Raw genomic sequence first — 18059 nt, 5'->3', positions numbered from 1 at the left:
GTCAAGCTACCGTACAGAACATGGAATACTGACTCAATGTCACAGCATGGATGAACCTGCTGGGTGAAAGAAACCAGACACAAAAGGTCACATAGTATGCGATTCCATTTACATGAAATGCCCAGAACAGGCAAATACATAGGGACAGAAAGTAAATTAGTGGCCGCCAGAGGTGAGGAGAGGAGAAAAAAATTAGGGCTAATGAAAATGGGGTTTCTTTTTTAAGTGATAAGACTGTTCTAAGATTAGATCATGGTGATGGTTGCACAACTTTGTGATTATACTAAAAATCAGCCAAATGAGAGCTGAAGATGTAGCTCAGTGGTAGGGTACTTGCCTAGAACTGCAAAAAAAAAAAAAAAAAAACAAAAAAAAACCAATTGTATTATTCAAAAAGGTAACAGTTATGATATGTAAATTATAGTGTTTTTTTTTTTCCCCTAGAAATAGGTAAGTACTTTATTACCAAAAAAGTCTGAAGGATCACGGTCCCTCATTCCCTAAAATTTCATAAGATCCAAAACTACTACTTCAGGAGTGTGAGGGTCTCAGGTACTACGCAGAGCAGCAAACCAATCATTGATAAATCTGAAAAGAAAGCTAGTTTCTAAGTTGTTGTTTTTATGGGAGTAATAATGAAGTAGAAGAGAAGTAGGGAAGACACATAAGAAATGACTTGAAGGGTTATGAAAACATATCTTTCAGTGGGAGGAAGAAAACAGAAACTTATGAGAACCAAGGAGACAGACATATCCCTCTTACTGTAAAATAGGAAAAGATTCTTCAGAATGCTGTTCGTGCTGGCACAGATCCAGCAGGTCTATGAAGGAGAGCGAGTTCCCCTTCCCTTCACTGGTTCGTCAGTGTTTGTCCGCTACATCCATAAAGCATCACCAGCTTGTTTCTCCTATAAAGCTTAAACGGCCTTCAGACATTGAACGTTTCTGTGCTAAATAATAATTGTATGTATTACTGATGCCCTGAACCACAGAAATGTAGAAAGAGCAACTAAAAATAGTGTGCAGAGTTTCAAAGAAACCTGCCCCTAAGATTGAATCTGAGAAGAATAACTCAGAAGGTTACTACAGACCACATGATTTCACAGGCAGCACTGATCTCAAATAGCCCCCAAACAGGATGTCTGGCTACAATTAGAAGAAATGTGACCCCCTTAACATTAAAAAAAAAAAAAAGGAGGAAAGAAAGAGAAAGACAAATGCTTGAGACATACAAGCATGTGAAAATCACTAGTGTTCCAGGCTGGGGATGTAGCTCAGTTGTAGAGCACTTGCCTGCTATGTGTGAGGCCCTGTACGGCAAGAACAAATATAATAAATAAAATAAAGAAAATTCATAATTCATCTTCAGCTACAGAATGACAATTGTACTTTGGTCCTCATAAGACACAAAATGAGAAGGTTTTATAGTAATTACACTGAAACAGATATGCAAATATAAAATTTGAACAGCCAATTCTGAACTGCTCAATGGTAGCTGCATGAGTATGAGTACTACAGAACAAAATCAAGAGAAACTGACTTCCTTTCACAGATTGTCGCTGTCTCTATACCAGTGTGAAAATAAAAGGTATTTTCAAGAATTCTTGCCCCAATTTACAATAGGAGGGTGTGGGTTTTGACAAGTTACTATTTTCTGCCTCCTACTGAACACAATGTGTTGGCCTCCTCAAGTATACCCTCTGGTTACATGGTGCATACATAACATTAAAAGGGAAAAAGGCCTTCTAGACTAGTCACAAACAAAATCAATACTTCAGAATGGAATTTAATTCAGTCTCTGAAGGGAGACTCCTAGGTCCTCTCGCTATTTCTTGAATACTTTTATAGAGAGGCATGTTTTTTTCCCACCCTGCCCTTTCCTTCATTGAATTTTCATACAATGAGTTTGCTATAACCATCACCGGATACAAGTACAACAAAAAAGTTACAGCTGGTTCCTGTATCAGTCTCAGCTGCAGTTAATTTCTTTTAAAAAGCGAATAAGAAAGTGTTGAGGGAGGGAAGAAGAAAAAGACTCGTTCCTGTGAGAGTTAAGGCTTGCCCTTTGTCCAAGGATTTGACAGCAAAAGCATCTCTTTTGTATTATGTAACTACAGTTTGTCTTACTAAATTTCCCAGTTCTGAAGTTCATTTCTTTATAAAATCATGGCCAAATATTCAAATAAAATCTTTACTATGTTAAGCCAGATAATAATCACCTCCATATGGGTGTAGGTCTAACAAACCACTGTGTATGCTTGTTCCAAGTTCACCCACACACATATTCCATTGACATCTGAGCCGTTTAGTAACTTCTTTTGGTTACCAATTTAATCCACATTTACTGAAGAACAAGGAAAACCAATGTGACTTTGACCTTGAACCAAGTACATGATTTTAACATATTTATATTAAAAACGACATTAGAAAAACCAAAGCATTTATCTCTCTTTCTTAACCAGACCATACGATTATCGTAATACTAGGCTACAGGCTTGGACTCTTCAAAATAGTGAGGGGGGTACCCTCAAAGACTAAATATAAGATGTAAATCTTAATTAGAGTCCAGATATGTAAGAAAAGCAGCTCTAAAAGATGTTTTGGGAACAACTGGAGAAAGTGGAATTTGGACTATATGTGAAATTATATTATGGACTTATGTTTGGCTGGCTGGTTGTTTTGTAGTGCTGGAACTGAATCCAGAGTTTTGCACATGCTAGGCAAGTGCTCTACCACTGAGCTACATCACCCAGATAATTTTCTTAAGTATGGTAATAGTTGTGATTTATAGGAGAATGTCTGTAGGAAACAAGTTAGTGGAGTATTTAAGGGAAAAGTATAATAATGTTTGTTACTTACTTTCAAATGGTTCATTTAAAAAAAAAAAAAAGCCTGCAATTTAAAAATTAAAGAGAGAAACATGAGAAAATTTTATCAATTGATGAGTCTAAGTAAAAAACACATAGGCATTCATTGCACTGTTCTTTCAAATTTCTTATAGATTTGAACACTTTCAAAATAGAAAGTTGGGGGAGAAAATACACAATAATCATATTGCCAACCACAAGTTTTTCCTAAACATGAATATAACAGTTCTTCTGACTCATTCTGTTTGGTATATACATCTGGGCATGCAAGGGGCTTAATATATTGATGACTGCCAGTTTTGAATGCCTACAAATTATTTGCAATTTTTGATAAATTCTTCACATAAATAATTTTTCACTTGGATTTTTATTCTTGCTTTTATTTCTTGTGCTATGGGAGTCCTGTTGAGGAAGTCTGGTCCTAGGCCAACATGTTGAAGATCAGGACCTACTTTTTCTTCTATAATCTGCAGTCTCTGGTCTGATTCCAAGGTCCTTAATCCATTTTGAGTTGAGTTTTGTGCAGGGTGAGAGATATGGGTTTAGTTTCATTCTGTTGCATATGGATTTCCAATTCTCCCAGCACCTCACTTGGATTTTTAAATGTCCATTTCACACATAAGAAAACTGAAGCTTAACAAGGGTGAATAACTAACACAAAGTCACATAGCTAGAAATGACAGAGATATATATATATATATATATATATATATATATATATTTACCTAAAAATTTGTCAATACCAAGTATAACAATTGGGTTCAAATATTTAAACAAATTTATGTAAGCATGTAGAAAGTGCAGACACAAATTCTCCATTACAGTTGACTATTTTCCGTCTCCAACTAGAAGAATCATCTAAATATCCTCAAGGGCTGACCTAATAGAGCAAACAAGCAGAAATTCTTAAAATCAGAGAGACCAAGAAGGAAAAAGGGACCTCTCTAACTCCAGAAGACTAAAGTTACTTAGGAAGAAACAGTTGCATGGTCATCTCCAGCACGGTTCATGCCAACAAGACAGGAAGGGCTGCCTGCCACAAGAATGCAACTGTCCTATGGTTTCAGTCTCTAATCAATGGACAGAACCATCTCTGGAATGAGGGAGGGAGGGCCATGTTAGGAACATTAGGAAAAAAGAGCTTCAATATCAAGTCTCATAAACTTAAGAATTTACACTAAAAGACTCCCCTCTCTAACACGTGGGCAAGATGTTCAGGTTAGTATCACCACCCAAGACCAGCCTTAATCCCTTTTAACCAGTGAGAGTTGGAATGACCCTGAATGCTAAGAACTTTACGACTCTTTAATTAAGGAAACAGCACACCTTTAAAATTTGTACCTGAAATTTCTAGTCACCAATCCAACTGTTTCTTGAGTGCTGAAACCAAGATAAAACCACTCAAACAAAGCTCCAGAGATTTAGGACTTCTATTATGAGTTGTTCTCTCCAAATGGAGTTGGCTAACCATGGGTTAAGGCAGCAGACACAAGGACACAGTCCCAAATTTGAAATCCCACGGCAGGCCTACACCAAACCTCAAGATGGATGGAAGAACTGGAATAGATTTCTCTCTGAAGAATGAAATTCTCTCTCTCTCTCTTTTTTAAATCTACCTCAAACCTTTATAGGCAAATAGAAAATGATTAAATAAGTCTTAGTGAGGAACTAGTGAAAACACTCTTGAAATAGACAGTCTTTGTCTTTAGATGTGAGACAGTCTGCTCTTCACCAGGATCATAATACTTGACAGGGAAACAAAGAGAAGGCTCCAAACTCCTCTACTCTGAGGGGAAAGGGGGTGAGTAGTGGAGGCAATATGAAAATAACAGACACAAATACTAAAACCAAATGTCCAAGCACTAAAAGCAGCAAAACCCAGGGGAAATATCTCAGTTTCTGTTCTTTCCAGATTTAAAAAAAAAAAAAAAAAAAATTCATCATGTTCTGCATGTCTAGCCAAATTACTGGGCACTTATGAGACAGAACAACTACCAGGAGAGCCAAATGAGGGCAGGACATACAGCACACATTCCAGAATCTGCTCTTCTGTCTGTTGCCATCAGGTGCAAAAGCCTTGGAATAAGGTTTGAGAGCAAAAGAGAAAGTATATGAAGACCAGTCTGACCACAGGAAGCAAAGAAGGCACTTGACTTTCTTTTTTGAAAACAGAAACATTTTAGTAACCATTTGTCTAGAATACAGCTTAGCCACTATTTTAATTTTAATTGAAAAAGCTAAGTTTTAGAAGCATGTTACTTTGGAAATCCATCAATAACCTGTGTTTCCAGAGAAAATGCAACATTTTGGAAGACTATTTGCCTGGTATGAAGATTCTCTTTATATAAGGCAATGAAAGGCATCATTTTATCCTCAAGATGTTTCATACTCTCAGAAATGCAGTCATCCACTGAATCAAAGTCTGCAATCACTCGTCCCCCCACACTTGGGAAATACAGCCTCATCATGTGAACAGGCCAAACATTTGAGAGACACTAAAATCCTCAAATTTTCCCATACTCTAACACAAACAAAAATGAATTCATTTGTCTGATCCTTTTTCTACTCCAAAAAAAAAAAAAAAAAAAAAAAAAATTTAATCTAATTAGTAAGACTTGGAAAAGGGCATTCTTGAGCATTTTCTTTTATTTCCTCTCTGCTAAGAACTACACGGAAGTGCTGTCTTCTAATAGAATATCAAATAGCCAATGTCTGCCTCTTATGATCATTGCATTTTTCTAAAATATTTGTTAAAAATAAATGTAGTCATAAAAGCTTTCCAAATAAAGTATATAATTTAAGTGTATGAAAATTATTTCATTTATATATTTTATGCAGTGGGAAAAAGTGTTCATCTCAAAAATAGAACCTAGCTCAATTCTTAAAATGATAATGAATATTTATAGAAAAGATGTTTCTCTCTGCACTTGATGGTGATGAGAGCCTTACTGAGTGGCTGAGAGAATGAAAACTGCAGCTACTACAGCCAGCATTGGCACAGATGTCTTTGGCCCCAAGGTACAGTACATTTCTGCTCCAGTAAACAAGGGTATTTACTGCCCCACATTCAGGAAATGTGGAGACAGGGAGACTCCTGGGTGAGTTAACTTCAGCAACAACATCAAGAACCCAACTGATCAACCTTAAGTGTATGGGCTTAGAATTCCAAGGACTGAGGGATATCATGAATGTAAGCTGGCAACCCATCCAGGCCCAACACAGTCTAATATAAGAAAAGGAACTGTCTCTTCTTTGTGTATTTATTGAAGGAGGAAGAAATTTTTCCAAGAAACCTCCCTGCAAATGGTATTTCACACTGGCAAGAGCTGGGTTACACACCTGCCCCTCCTCTAATCAGTAAGGAAAGAGGGACTACCCAGAATGCTTATACCCTACATGGTAATAAAAGGTCCCTTTCCTATGGATAGATATCCGTCCAACTCAAGGTTCTATAAGCGAGGAAGAAAACAGGATGGATTTGCAATAAGGGACCATTAGTGTCTGCTATATAGGATAAAATACAGCAGTAACAATGACCACAAACCATGGCAGTGGGAAATAAACAGGTTGATCAATCCTTCCTTTGCCTCCAAATATCTTGATCCCAGTTTATGATTTCATATCAAGGGCTGTTATTTAAGTTTCATTTTATAAAAAGGAAAAAATATTTTAAAAAATTATATTGATCACCCTCAAACTTATATCAAGTATAGAAATAACTAGTTACTGCTTTAATGAACCCTCCCTATTATCAAACTGTGGTTTTTAAAGAACTCCAAAATGTGAAATAATAAATGTAACCCAGATGTTCACTAAAAAAATGAAAACAAGATTGTTTTTACTTCATAGCAACGAAATAGGTCAACCCATTTCCTCCTTCAGAGAATTCTCAGAGGACCTCCAGCTCCACTTGAAGAGCATGTGTTTCATATGTGTCTGTCCACAGAAAAAGGAAATGCTGCTGTCCAAAATAAACGGGAATATTATGTGTTCCCATGAAAGTGAATTAGAAAATCGCAGTAAGGCTGTGTCCACACATTGCCAAACATCTGGATGAAAACTAGGGAGGAGGGGGGAAATCACTAATTACCTAAACATTGGGAAATACTTTTCAATCATCATCAAAATGCTTGGTTTTACCAAAAAAATTAGTCCAGTAACTAACAATAACCCTACTAAGAATTTAAGAACTTCATTTTTTCCTATTTGAACAGTGCTCCTGGAGACTTACTGAAAACTAAGTCAGTGAAAAGTAAATTTACTCTGTGAAAGTAAATTACAAAATCTTCTTAGCCAACTGAACTGACTCAGGTGAGTCTCTTCTAATATTTACATAATATTGAAAGATATTTATCTGAAATAAATGCTTACTGAATTGTCTCCATCCAAATTATAAAACACTTCAGGATGTCAAGTCTACTCTATCATGTCATTTGGGAAACTGACATTAACTACAAAGTTTATAAATTGATTTATGTCAAAAAGTCAGAATGGAGAGAGATGAATTCACTACTCTCATTAAAATGATTTATTATTTCCCCATGAGTTCAAAATATTTAACACATCTTAAGCAGCTTTAAGGGTACTTTGATAAAAAACTATTTTTAAATTTCATTTCACTGAGTTTCAGTAGTCCTATATTACTGACAAAACTGCTTCCTAAAGGACCTGCCAATAATTTCTTAAAATCTACCTTCTCTTAAAGTTACTTATACTGAAAGTGTGAGCATGAAACAACATTATTACTCTTACATACTTCATACAAATTATCATGGTCCTTTAACAAAATGATTCACTTGAGAAATGTTTCCATATCAAACACACCTTTTCAAACACACCTTTTCCTCCCTGGGTTCTGGAGTCCCCTCCATCCTCATCACAGGTCAAACTTCCATTAAAGCAGCAGACCTACACAACCATCTATCAGCTATCTCCACTTGGATACGAACTTTGTTGGGTTGCGGGTACCAGGGATTGAACCCAGGACCATCCTAGATACGCACGCTGCCAGAGTTACATTCCCCCCACAAACCTTTTTGGTTTTCTTTCCCCTGAGACAGTCTTGCTAAATTGCCCAGGCTAGTCTTATAATTTTGATCCTCCTGTCTCAGCCCCCCAAGTAGCTGGGATTATAGGTGTGCACCACTGTGTTCAGCAGACAAGTCAAATTTAAATACTAAAATTAAACTCCTGAGATTCTGCTTCCTGTAAAAGTTGAATTCATTACAATCCTGTGGAACCCTGAGTTCTACAGACCGATCCTTCTGCCAAGAACAACTAGAAAAGCTAAACAAATAATAAGAAACAACTGTTTGAAGGCATAAGCGAACTATCCACGCACTGAGGACTGAGGAGCCAGCATCCCAGAGAAAGGAAATGCAGAGAGGCCAGCCCAATCATGGGAGCCACTCTTCTCCTTGAGGTACTTGCCAAATCAACAGCAGCTGAGGGGCCAAAACACTAAACAGAAAAGTGACTGAGAATGTCCCCAGAAACACCATCAGCTTTAAGGGAAGAACAAAAGTTAAGAGTTTAGGGGATGCCAAGTTCAGAGGACTTGCTAAACACCCAGGCTGTCCTTTGGGCCCACAGAAGGAGGCTCTAACCTAAGAGAAGGGCAAACTAGAAGTTGACCCATCCTCACCCTTTTAAGATGATATTCCCTCCCTTGCCAGGGCCTCTACTAAGGAAGATAGCCAGAATGTCAATTTATATCCATTTATATCATGTGACTAAAAATCAAAGGTAAAATAGACAACAGAACATGCTCTCAGGGCATCTAAATATTGAAGTTATCATACACAAACTTTATACTACTACTAGTATAATAATGAAATCAGTTGACACAATGAAAATTTCAGCAGAAAACTGAAATCTAGCAAGAGAATAAAGAAAATTGAAAAAGACAGTAACTGAAATTAAGAACTCAATAGGAGGATTTAACAGTAATTAGAGCTGAAGAAAAAACTGATGCAGTGGAATACAGTTCTGAAGAAAATACAAAGAGAAGCACAAGGAAACAAAAGGACAATGAGCATGAAAAACGTACACGTATGACATGATCTAGAGAACATGTTAGACATGTAGTTAGAGTCCCCAGGAGGAGAGGGAATGCAGAAGAGTAAGTGAAGAACTACCGATCAAACATTCTCCAAACCAAACTGACGATTGAACCTGTCACAGCCCACCAAAGAGAACAAGTACTAATTCCAAGCAGGATAGATTCAAGCAAAAACACATCACAGTAACAGCTGAAAACCAAAGGCAAAGAGACAATCTTTCAAGCAGCATAGGAGAGTTGGGAAGGAACAATAACTTCAAAAGTGCAACAATAAGACTGACATGGCTGATTTCTCCACCAAAGCAATGGGAGCCAGGAAGCAATGAAATGATCCCCCGAATTACTGAAGAACTTAATTTGATAACCTACAATGGTATGCATTGAAAATATCCTTCTAAAGTGGAGACCAGGGGCTGGGGCTGTAGCTCAGTGGTAGAGCACTTGCCTAGCATATGTGAGGTACTGGGTTCAATCCTCAGCACCACACACAAAAAAGGAAACAAAATGAAGATACTGTGTCCATCAACAACTAAAAAGAAATTTTTTTTTTTTGTTTTAAAGAATATTGCATTAAAGTTTTGAAAAAAAGTAGAGGCCAAGATGTTTTTGATTTTTAAAAAAATGAACCCTCAAAATGTTTTTCTCCTTCTCACTGAGTAGCACCACCACCTACCTAGTCACACAAGCCAGAAACCCAAAGTCATCTTTGACTCCTGCAGTTCCTGCACCTCGAACCTCCCCCAAGTTGTCCACATCCATTTGATTGTCCAAAATGTCTCATCACTAGTAAAGCAATACAAATTAAAGCAACACATCGTTTCTTACTCTTGAGAGCAGCAAACCTTTAACAGTCTGACAAACACCAAGTGTTGATTAGAATGCTGAGAATGCTGGGAAATAAGAACACTACTCACCAGCTCCTAATGAGAAAGCAATCTGTCAGAATCTAGGAAAACTGAAAGCAAGTCTAAAACCCATGATTGCAATTCTGGCAATACACTCTAAACTCTCACACATTTGTAAAAGGAGACAAGCCTGCAAAGCTCATCTCAGAATTGTTTATAACAACATCAATATAAAATTAAAACATAAGCCTGCGGAGTGATGCACACCTGTAATTCCTGGCCCCAAATTTAAATTATATTAAGAACTAGTCCTTGACAGTATGCAGTGGCACACACCTATAATCCCAGCAACCTGGGAGGCTGAGGAAGGAGGATCACAAATTCAAGGCCAGCCTGGGCAACCTAGTGAGACTTTAAGCAACCTATCTAGAGCATATCTTAAAAAAAAAAAAAAAAAAATAGGACTGGGGATGCAGCTCAGTGATAAAGCGCCCCTGGGTTCAATCCCCAGTACAAAAAAGTTAAAAGAAAGAAATAAGGTCTATACATCATTACATAGATAATCTCACATGCAATCTGCAAAATATTATATAGAGTATACCAGTTTTATAATTTTAAACAAGCCAAAAAGAGACCTATATATTGTTTATGGATACATACACACATCTCTTTAAAAGTATGAAAAATACACCAGAGAGCCTCACAGCAAATCCATAATGGCTGCCACTAGGAAATACAAAAGGAAAGAAAAGAACAAGACTGGGGGTTGCTACACAGTGTGACTTCAACTTCATTCAGTATTTATTAAAAATATTAACTGAAGACCTTACATTACAACAAGCAGTGTTTTAGGTCTTAGAGATTCAGCAGTAAATAAAAACAGACAACATTCTTGCTTCCATAGAACTTTCATCTGAGGAGGAGAAGAGACAAAAAAATAAAAAAATAAAAAACTAATAGCAAGTGGTGATAAGTGCTAAGAAGGAAAATAGAGCTGGGAAAGGGGAAAGAGTGACACTGAACGCCTGGCTGAGAGGTGCATTCTGTCATGTATAAGTAATTAGAACAAATAAAAAAAAATAAAAAAAAAAAAAGAAAGAAAGAAAAGACAGCCTGGTGAGGAAGACCTCTGTGCTGAGGAGACAACTTGAGCAGAAACCCAACTAAGCAGGGAAGTGCCACATGCAGCAAAGTAAGGGGAAAATGCTGCAGGGGCCACAAGTGCAAGGGCATCATGACAGGGGTGCACCTGGGAAATGCACACAGCGACAAGGAGACCAGCGAAAGTGACTGGAGTGGAAGGGGGAGAAGTGGGATGGGAAATGCCAAGACAGCAGGGGAGAAGGGGTGGGAGGAAGGAGAAAGGGCAGAAGGAAGGACAGCCCTAAGGTAAGAATGTTTTTAAAAATATTTTTAAAGAATTTTTTTAACAACAACAACAACAACAACAAAAAAAAAAGATTTGTGAGAGACCATACATGGCCCACATGCTTAAAATATTTACTACCTGGTACTTTTACAGAAAGAGCTTGCAGCCCCCTGGTTTGGAGCCAGTCAGTCACAGCTCAAGGGGAGGATAGGAGTCCAAACAAGATGAGGATGGGGCAGACTGAGAAAAGCGTCACCGTACTCTGGCTTGCAGGATAATGAGGATGACAGCAGGGAGAACCGTTAGAAGGTTAAGGCACAAGAGGTGAAAGACAGCACCAAAATTTTGACCTGAGCAACTGAAAGGAGGACACTGCCATATACTAAGATGGAAGATCTTATCTGTAGTGCTTTATTTTATTAAAAGAAAAAAAACCAGGAAGATTTAAACCAATGACATGTAACTAATAGTTATTATTATACTAATTCTGAGTAATAGGACCATTAGTGTTTGTCTCTTATTTTTAGCTTTGGGGAGCAGTTTGGGTTTGCTTTTTGGGGACTTTTTGTTTTGTTTTTGGTACAGGGAATTGAACCCAGGGGTACTTAACCACTGAGTCACATGCCGGCCCTTTTTATTTTTCATTTCGAGAAAGGGTCTCACTAAGTTGTTTAGGGCCTCACTAAGTTGCTGAGGCTGGTGTTTAACTTTCAATTCTCCTGCCTCAGCCTCCTGAGTTGCTGGGGTTACAGGTGTGTGCCAACCCGCCCAGCCTGGTATGTTTTTACAGACTTGTTTTTTCGTGTCCCTCCCTCTACTTTCACCACTACTGTCCTAACGCACAGGCCCTCTGTAACTTTCGCCTGATTCAATGCAACTGCTTCCTCATTGGTGTCCCAAGTCCTACCTCTTCCTCCTCCAATCCAGGAGTCTAGAATATCCTTTTTAAAAAGGTTGGGTGGGGGGCTGGGTAGATAGCTCTGTTGATAGAGTGCTTGCCTTGCAAGCATAAGGCCCTGGGTTCAATCCCCAGCACCGCAAAAAAAGAAAAAGAAAAAAAAGGTTGGGTGGGGGCTGGAGATGTAGTACCATTAGTGGTAGATGGTTTGTGTAGTTTGCACAAAGTCTTCGGTTTGTGCAGGAATTTATTTGTTTATTCCCACCACAAATAAATAAAAACAGGATGGAGTTTGAATTGTAGCTCCACCACTTTCTGAGAAATTCACTTAGCTTCCCTGTGCCTCCATTTTCCTATCTGTAAATGATGGTAATAGTTGGAAAGTAAATAAATTAAGATATGTAAAGCACACAGGAAAGAACCTGACAGAGAGCATTAAGTAAATATTAGCTAAAATTACTGAAACGTAAATCCAATGTCATGCCCCTGTTTAAAATCCTTCAGTGATTTCATTCACTTAGAATAAAGTCTGCACTCTTTACCTGCCAAACAGCCAATATCTCCCCCGTCACTCTATTTAAGCCACACACTCAGCTCTAGCCAGCTCAGTGCCTTTCCTTCTGCTGGGCCACTATCCCTACAAGCTGCCCCAAAGGAGATTTCCTCAAAGAGGCTGTCCCAACACCTTGACCACCCCATGCCCCAACTCTACCCAACCCCTTGCCCTCAACCTTTTGATTTCCTTGAACACATTTAGTATAATTTGCAATTATTTTATATACTTGCATAGTTTTTTTGCGCATGTTCCCACATAAACATAAGTTCCATGAACAGGAAATTCATCTACCTTATTGACCACTTAGTGAAGATAGACAAACCTTTTGTAATGTCAAGAAATAAAAAGGCATATACTGAAAAATTTTCTCTCCACCCTTCTTCCCCATCACCTCTCCAAACAGGTAACCATTGTTCTTAGTTCCTTGTTTAACCTTACAGATAATTTTCATGTTTATTTTGGAGATCTTTCTGTATCAATTCACAAAGAGTTTCCTGATTCCTTTCTACAACTTCACAACTTCATTCACCATCTAGGCATGTTATTTATCTGATCAGTTTTCTGCTGATGGACAAACAAAGCAACAGATAATTTTGTGCCTATGTTATCTCACACGTGCACATACATATCTGCAGGCTGAATTCCTAGAACTGGCATTGCTGGGTCAAAGGACTTCTATACTTGCAATCCACCCAGTATAGAACCCAATGGTAGCTCTCCCACTGATCTACACCACAAGTCCAGCTACACTTGTAATTTTATACTGTAAAAAATTTTATACTGGTCCAGTATATATTGGGGACTACCCAGAGAAACAGCCATCCCTTTAAGGTCTGAAACTGAGGGAATTTTATATAAGGAATTGGTTACATATGTCAATCTTGCTGGAGATTAGCAAGAGCAAGAAGATACTCCCACCTCTTGGTTGCAGGGTAGACAGGAAGAGGTATTTCCAAAGCTCAGGTGCTGGGGACAAAAGGACAAGGCAGCTGCAGAGACACTGTCTGGGGCAGTAGGAGGGGAAGAGAAACAAAACAACCTGGTTTCCCTCTTCCTCTTGCCATCCAATCTCCCACAGCGGCTCCCAAAGGCCAAACCGATGGAAGGCAGGGGACCAAGGACCAAGGAAATGTTGTGTGTGGGGGCGAGTCCCTCTGCAGGGGAAAAGGCAAGAAATGGATTTAAGCCAGTGGGACACAGGGTATATTAATCCTCCTTGAGAGCCATGACTAATTTACACTCCTACCAGCAAATGCTATGAAGGTCTTGCCAACATTCTGCTTCCAAACTTGGGGGTTATCACTTGTCTGACAGATGAAAGGTAGAATCTCAATCTTGTCTTAATTTATATTTATATTAATGAGTGAGGCTGAGTGTCACACACTCAATCCTCATCTATACTGATGGGAGTAAGGGGGAACAGGAAGAGGAACCAATTAAAGTTAATTCACCTCATCTGCCATGGATGGTCCATTCAGGAACCAGCAATCAGACAGATGACGGCAATGAGCCAAACTAGCTAGCCAGTCACCTACCAAGTAGAGACATATCCCAAGAACTCTTCTAGAAAAAGCAAAAGGCAACAAGTGCCAAAAGAATTAAAAATACCTTAACTACACTCTGCACACATAATAAGGAACAATGTGTTCTTGTAATCTTGTACCCCCAACTGGCTCCTCCTTGTAACTGCCTTCCAGTCATTCATGCCACCATCCTCTCCTTATCTTGCATTGAAAGAACAAGAATTGTATCCTGGACAAAAAGTTAAATTATAAAAGCAGCAAATAAGAATCAATTCTTACGTCTTTTTACCCAACTAACATATTAACAAAAAAGATCTTTTAAATAATCTTTCGCCTCTGTCATAACTACTGTGTGAATAGATTATTTACCTCATTTAAACAAGCTGAAACTGACTCCCCAGACACAGTTCAAAGTTCTTTCCTACACTCTAAAAATACACCAAAAAAATGTTATGTTTTACAATCAGCTGGCAACTGAAATTGTTCCCTGTCAAAGGGATTAACTTCATTTTTTAAAACATGAATTTTAAAGCAAAACATTTTTTAAAAATCTAAGTGAAGCTAACAGTACAGAACTGTAAAAAAGGTATGTTAACTTCAAAACCTCCAAAAATCAACAGTTAAATATAAGTACATCAAGTTTATACAACAAGCACTATAAATGACTCATATTTCAAAACTGTGAAAGATTTCACTTGATTCAAAATTACTTATTCTAGGACTGCCAAATATATTCTTAAATGTCTTTCACAATTCAAGGAAGAAAGATTTTGATAAATCAAATCAATAAAGGTTAAAAGTTTGGCAGCACCTAGTATATTGCCTGGCATTTTAGTAGACAATCAATAAATATCTGTTCATTGTTCAATGTTCCAGTGAGGTGAATTAAATTATACTGTACATTTAAAACATGTGTATGCTTTTTATAAACTGGGTTTCTTTTTCAAACTTGAAAGCAATGCATGCTTTTTCCAGAAACCTGGAAAATAAAAAAAAAAAAAAAATAAAAAAATAAAAAAAAAACATAATATTACCTGTTTTTACATGGTTTGGACAAGGATGTAAAACTGCTTATATTTAATGGTTGGAAATGTTTCCTTTAACAAACTTCCCAAATTTACCTTACATTGAGCATTATTGTTTCCAATGTTTTACAATTATAGTGTAATGCACACTGTCATGCATCATATATATTTTAGAATTTCAAGGTTGCTTCTCTGTGATACATTCCCAAAAAAGATATTAATAGCCCAAAGATAGTTTTAAGCCTTTTGATACCTAATATCATCCTTTGTTATGGTTCTGGAGAGCTATAAATAGCTGGAGCACACTGGCACATTTTTTTTTCTTCATACCTGCTTTTTACCTTCAAGTCTTTCACATTTCTTTACTCAGACTCAGAAGCACTTTCCAAACAAAATCGCCAAGCCAACCAGCCTCCTTGACTCTAAGGTCAAATGTTTAAATATTATAGTTGTTTGTGTTATTTTGTAACAAGGGGAAAACTGCTATGCCAAATGATGATGGGCAAAAAGCAGGGCATCCAGAGGGAATCCATTCCTTAGGAGCCAGTGTCTCCAAACGGCCAGCTCGACTGTAGGAGGGTTTGCAACTGGGCTCCTTCTTTACACAGCACTCTCCTTCATAAACAACACACCCACTCGGTGCCACAGTGCTACCCCTGGCTTTAACTATGAAAACTGAACTTGCCAAATGCCATGACGGGTGCCAACTTCCCACCAGCCCAGCCGCATCGCTTCTTTCAGCAAAAAGATCTCCTTCTGAGCAGCACTTGAATTCTAGAAGGCACCTTGATTAACCACTTTATCCTGAAGCCTTCAATACTGCTGATTCTTACAGGCAGCTGCTCCGGCAGCCTGTAATTAAGATTTTTCTAAACACTCCCTTATTATATGGGGTTCTGATGATTCGGTCTGTCAGCAAAAAGGAGATCGTTCGCCAAAGGACAGAGCGCCTCAACTTGGGGTGTTCCTGTGAAAATAGGGGCATGAACCCTTTGCTTGCCCAAATCAAATGACCCACTCCCCATCCAGCGAGGCACGTTCCTCAGTGTTAAAACCTGATTCACGGCATGACACGACAGGAATGTGTATTCCACTGAATAATTTACAGCAAACACGACTCTTCCCGCAAGAGGAAACTGAATGTCGGACGCACAGGCAGGGCCGCGCCGGGCTCCCGCACGACCCCCTCGGGAAAGGCGTCCTGCAGCCCTGACCTCGGGCTCGCCTGGCGCCCACCCTCCGTGACCCCGACCCGTTTTTCTGCTTCCTCCGTAACCTCTGCTGTCTCAGAAGATGCGTGCCCAGACCTGGACCGGCGCTGCCCCCTCCCGCTCGAGCGATTCCCAGAGCCCACTTCTGATCCACAGCCAGGAAGACGGTCCCGATTTCCAACCTCGTCCCCTCCCTCCCGGACCCCGGAGGAACCCCGATTAACAACTTTCCCCTCCCGGGTTCCCACCCGCTCGCCCGCTCCCACCACCTGGGAGAAGCTGCTGCCAGGGGTCGTCCGACACCGCTCCCGAGGGCGTGGACGCCCTTGGCGACAACATGCGGGGAAGGTCGCCCTGCAAGGTCCCCGCCCCACAGGGCGAACCCCTCTCCTCCGCGGAGACCCCGGCCCGCGGCCACCGGCCTGGCACCCGGACGCTCGCGAGCGCTGGGCGGCGACCCCTCCGCGGCCCGCCCCTCCCCGGGCCCGAGCCCCCGCCTCGCCCGGTCCCCGCGCGCCTCAGGCCTCCGCGGTCGCCAGCCCGCAGCGACGCTGCCGGGACGCGTCTCCTCAGGCGACCCCGGCCCCAGGCCGCCGGCGGGCGGGCCACACCTCCGACACTCACCGCCGCCGCCCTCGCCGCCGCCGTCTTCGTCCATCTTGAGGCCACTCCCGCGGCCGGCGAGCCCGGGGCGGGCGGGCTAGGAGCCGTGGCGGGGGGCGCCGCAGAGCGAGCGCGCGGGTGGACAGGAGGCTCCACAGCGCGCGGCCCGGGTCGCCGGCGGGCCTCCTCGGGCCGGGCGGGGCTCGCCGCTCGGCGCGCCGTCACGTGACTCAGGCCCCGCCCCCGGCCGCGGTGGGCGGGGTCCGAGGTGGCGGCCCCGCCCGCGGGAACACGCCCGGCCCGGGTGCTTCTGGATGGCTGAGACCTGAGACCCTCAGGCGCAGACCCCCAGCGCGCGGCTCGAGACCCCTTCACCCCAGCCCTCCCGCAGCCTGGAGGAGAATGTAGGGTCCCAGACGAGGGGACGTCCCACTCCACAAAACCCGGTGGCCGGGTGTACAACTCGCACGTGCACTCGGGGAAGAAAAGATCTACGAATGAAAGCACTGAGAAGTCAGACCTTGCCCCTCCTGCCCTAGGACCTGTCATGGAACTGATGACAGCCTTTCTGCTTTTTGAAATATAATAGAACCTCTCCTCCTTTTTTCTAACGATGGGTGCATCTTTAAATTAACAAAGTTAATAACAAAGATTTATAAATGTATGTTGTCATGAGGTAGGAACCGAATCCCAGTCCAGCACACCTGGGGTGCAGCCCTCCGAGGGCTTTAATAGGGGTTGGCCAGACTGGCGTCAGATGCCCTTGGAGTTTAGAGCCAGTCTCCCCTGGATTACTGCCAGCTGCCCTGGATTTATGATGCAGAAGGAGCTCTGAATTCAATTTCACGTGGGCACAGCCAGGAGCTGGGCGGAAGGCTTAGCTCCCCCCTCCCCCACCCCGTTCCAAATCTATGGAGTGCCTTTCTCTGATATCTCGTTTCCAGTAATTCTTCCTGAAGCATTGAATGTGGGCCCTTCCAAGCCTTCTGCTCGAACAAAATTGCATTAAAGAAAAGCAAACATTGTAATGGAGGAGATAGTTCATCTCTAATAGAATTTTCCAGCAACTGTTTTATATTTACAAATTGCCCATTGAATCAAA

The 18059-nt window shown here is 40.7% G+C and overlaps 1 protein-coding gene across 1 annotated transcript in view; it reads right to left on the bottom strand.

Moving 5' to 3' along the window:
- Window positions 1-17160, bottom strand: part of CYTH3 (cytohesin 3) — a 103554-nt gene extending 86394 nt beyond the window's left edge. Inside the window, exon 1 of the mRNA XM_079120449.1 lies at window positions 16979-17160. Coding sequence (XP_078976575.1) covers window positions 16979-17012 — 34 coding nt within the window. The 5' untranslated portion in view covers window positions 17013-17160. The remainder of the gene's footprint in view (window positions 1-16978) is intronic.
- Window positions 17161-18059: the final 899 nt, after the last annotated feature.

This window comes from Sciurus vulgaris (genome assembly GCF_902686455.1).
Source record: "Sciurus vulgaris genome assembly, chromosome: 18".
Lineage (NCBI taxonomy): Eukaryota > Metazoa > Chordata > Mammalia > Rodentia > Sciuridae > Sciurus > Sciurus vulgaris.
This window is presented reverse-complemented; position numbering and strand designations above follow the sequence as displayed.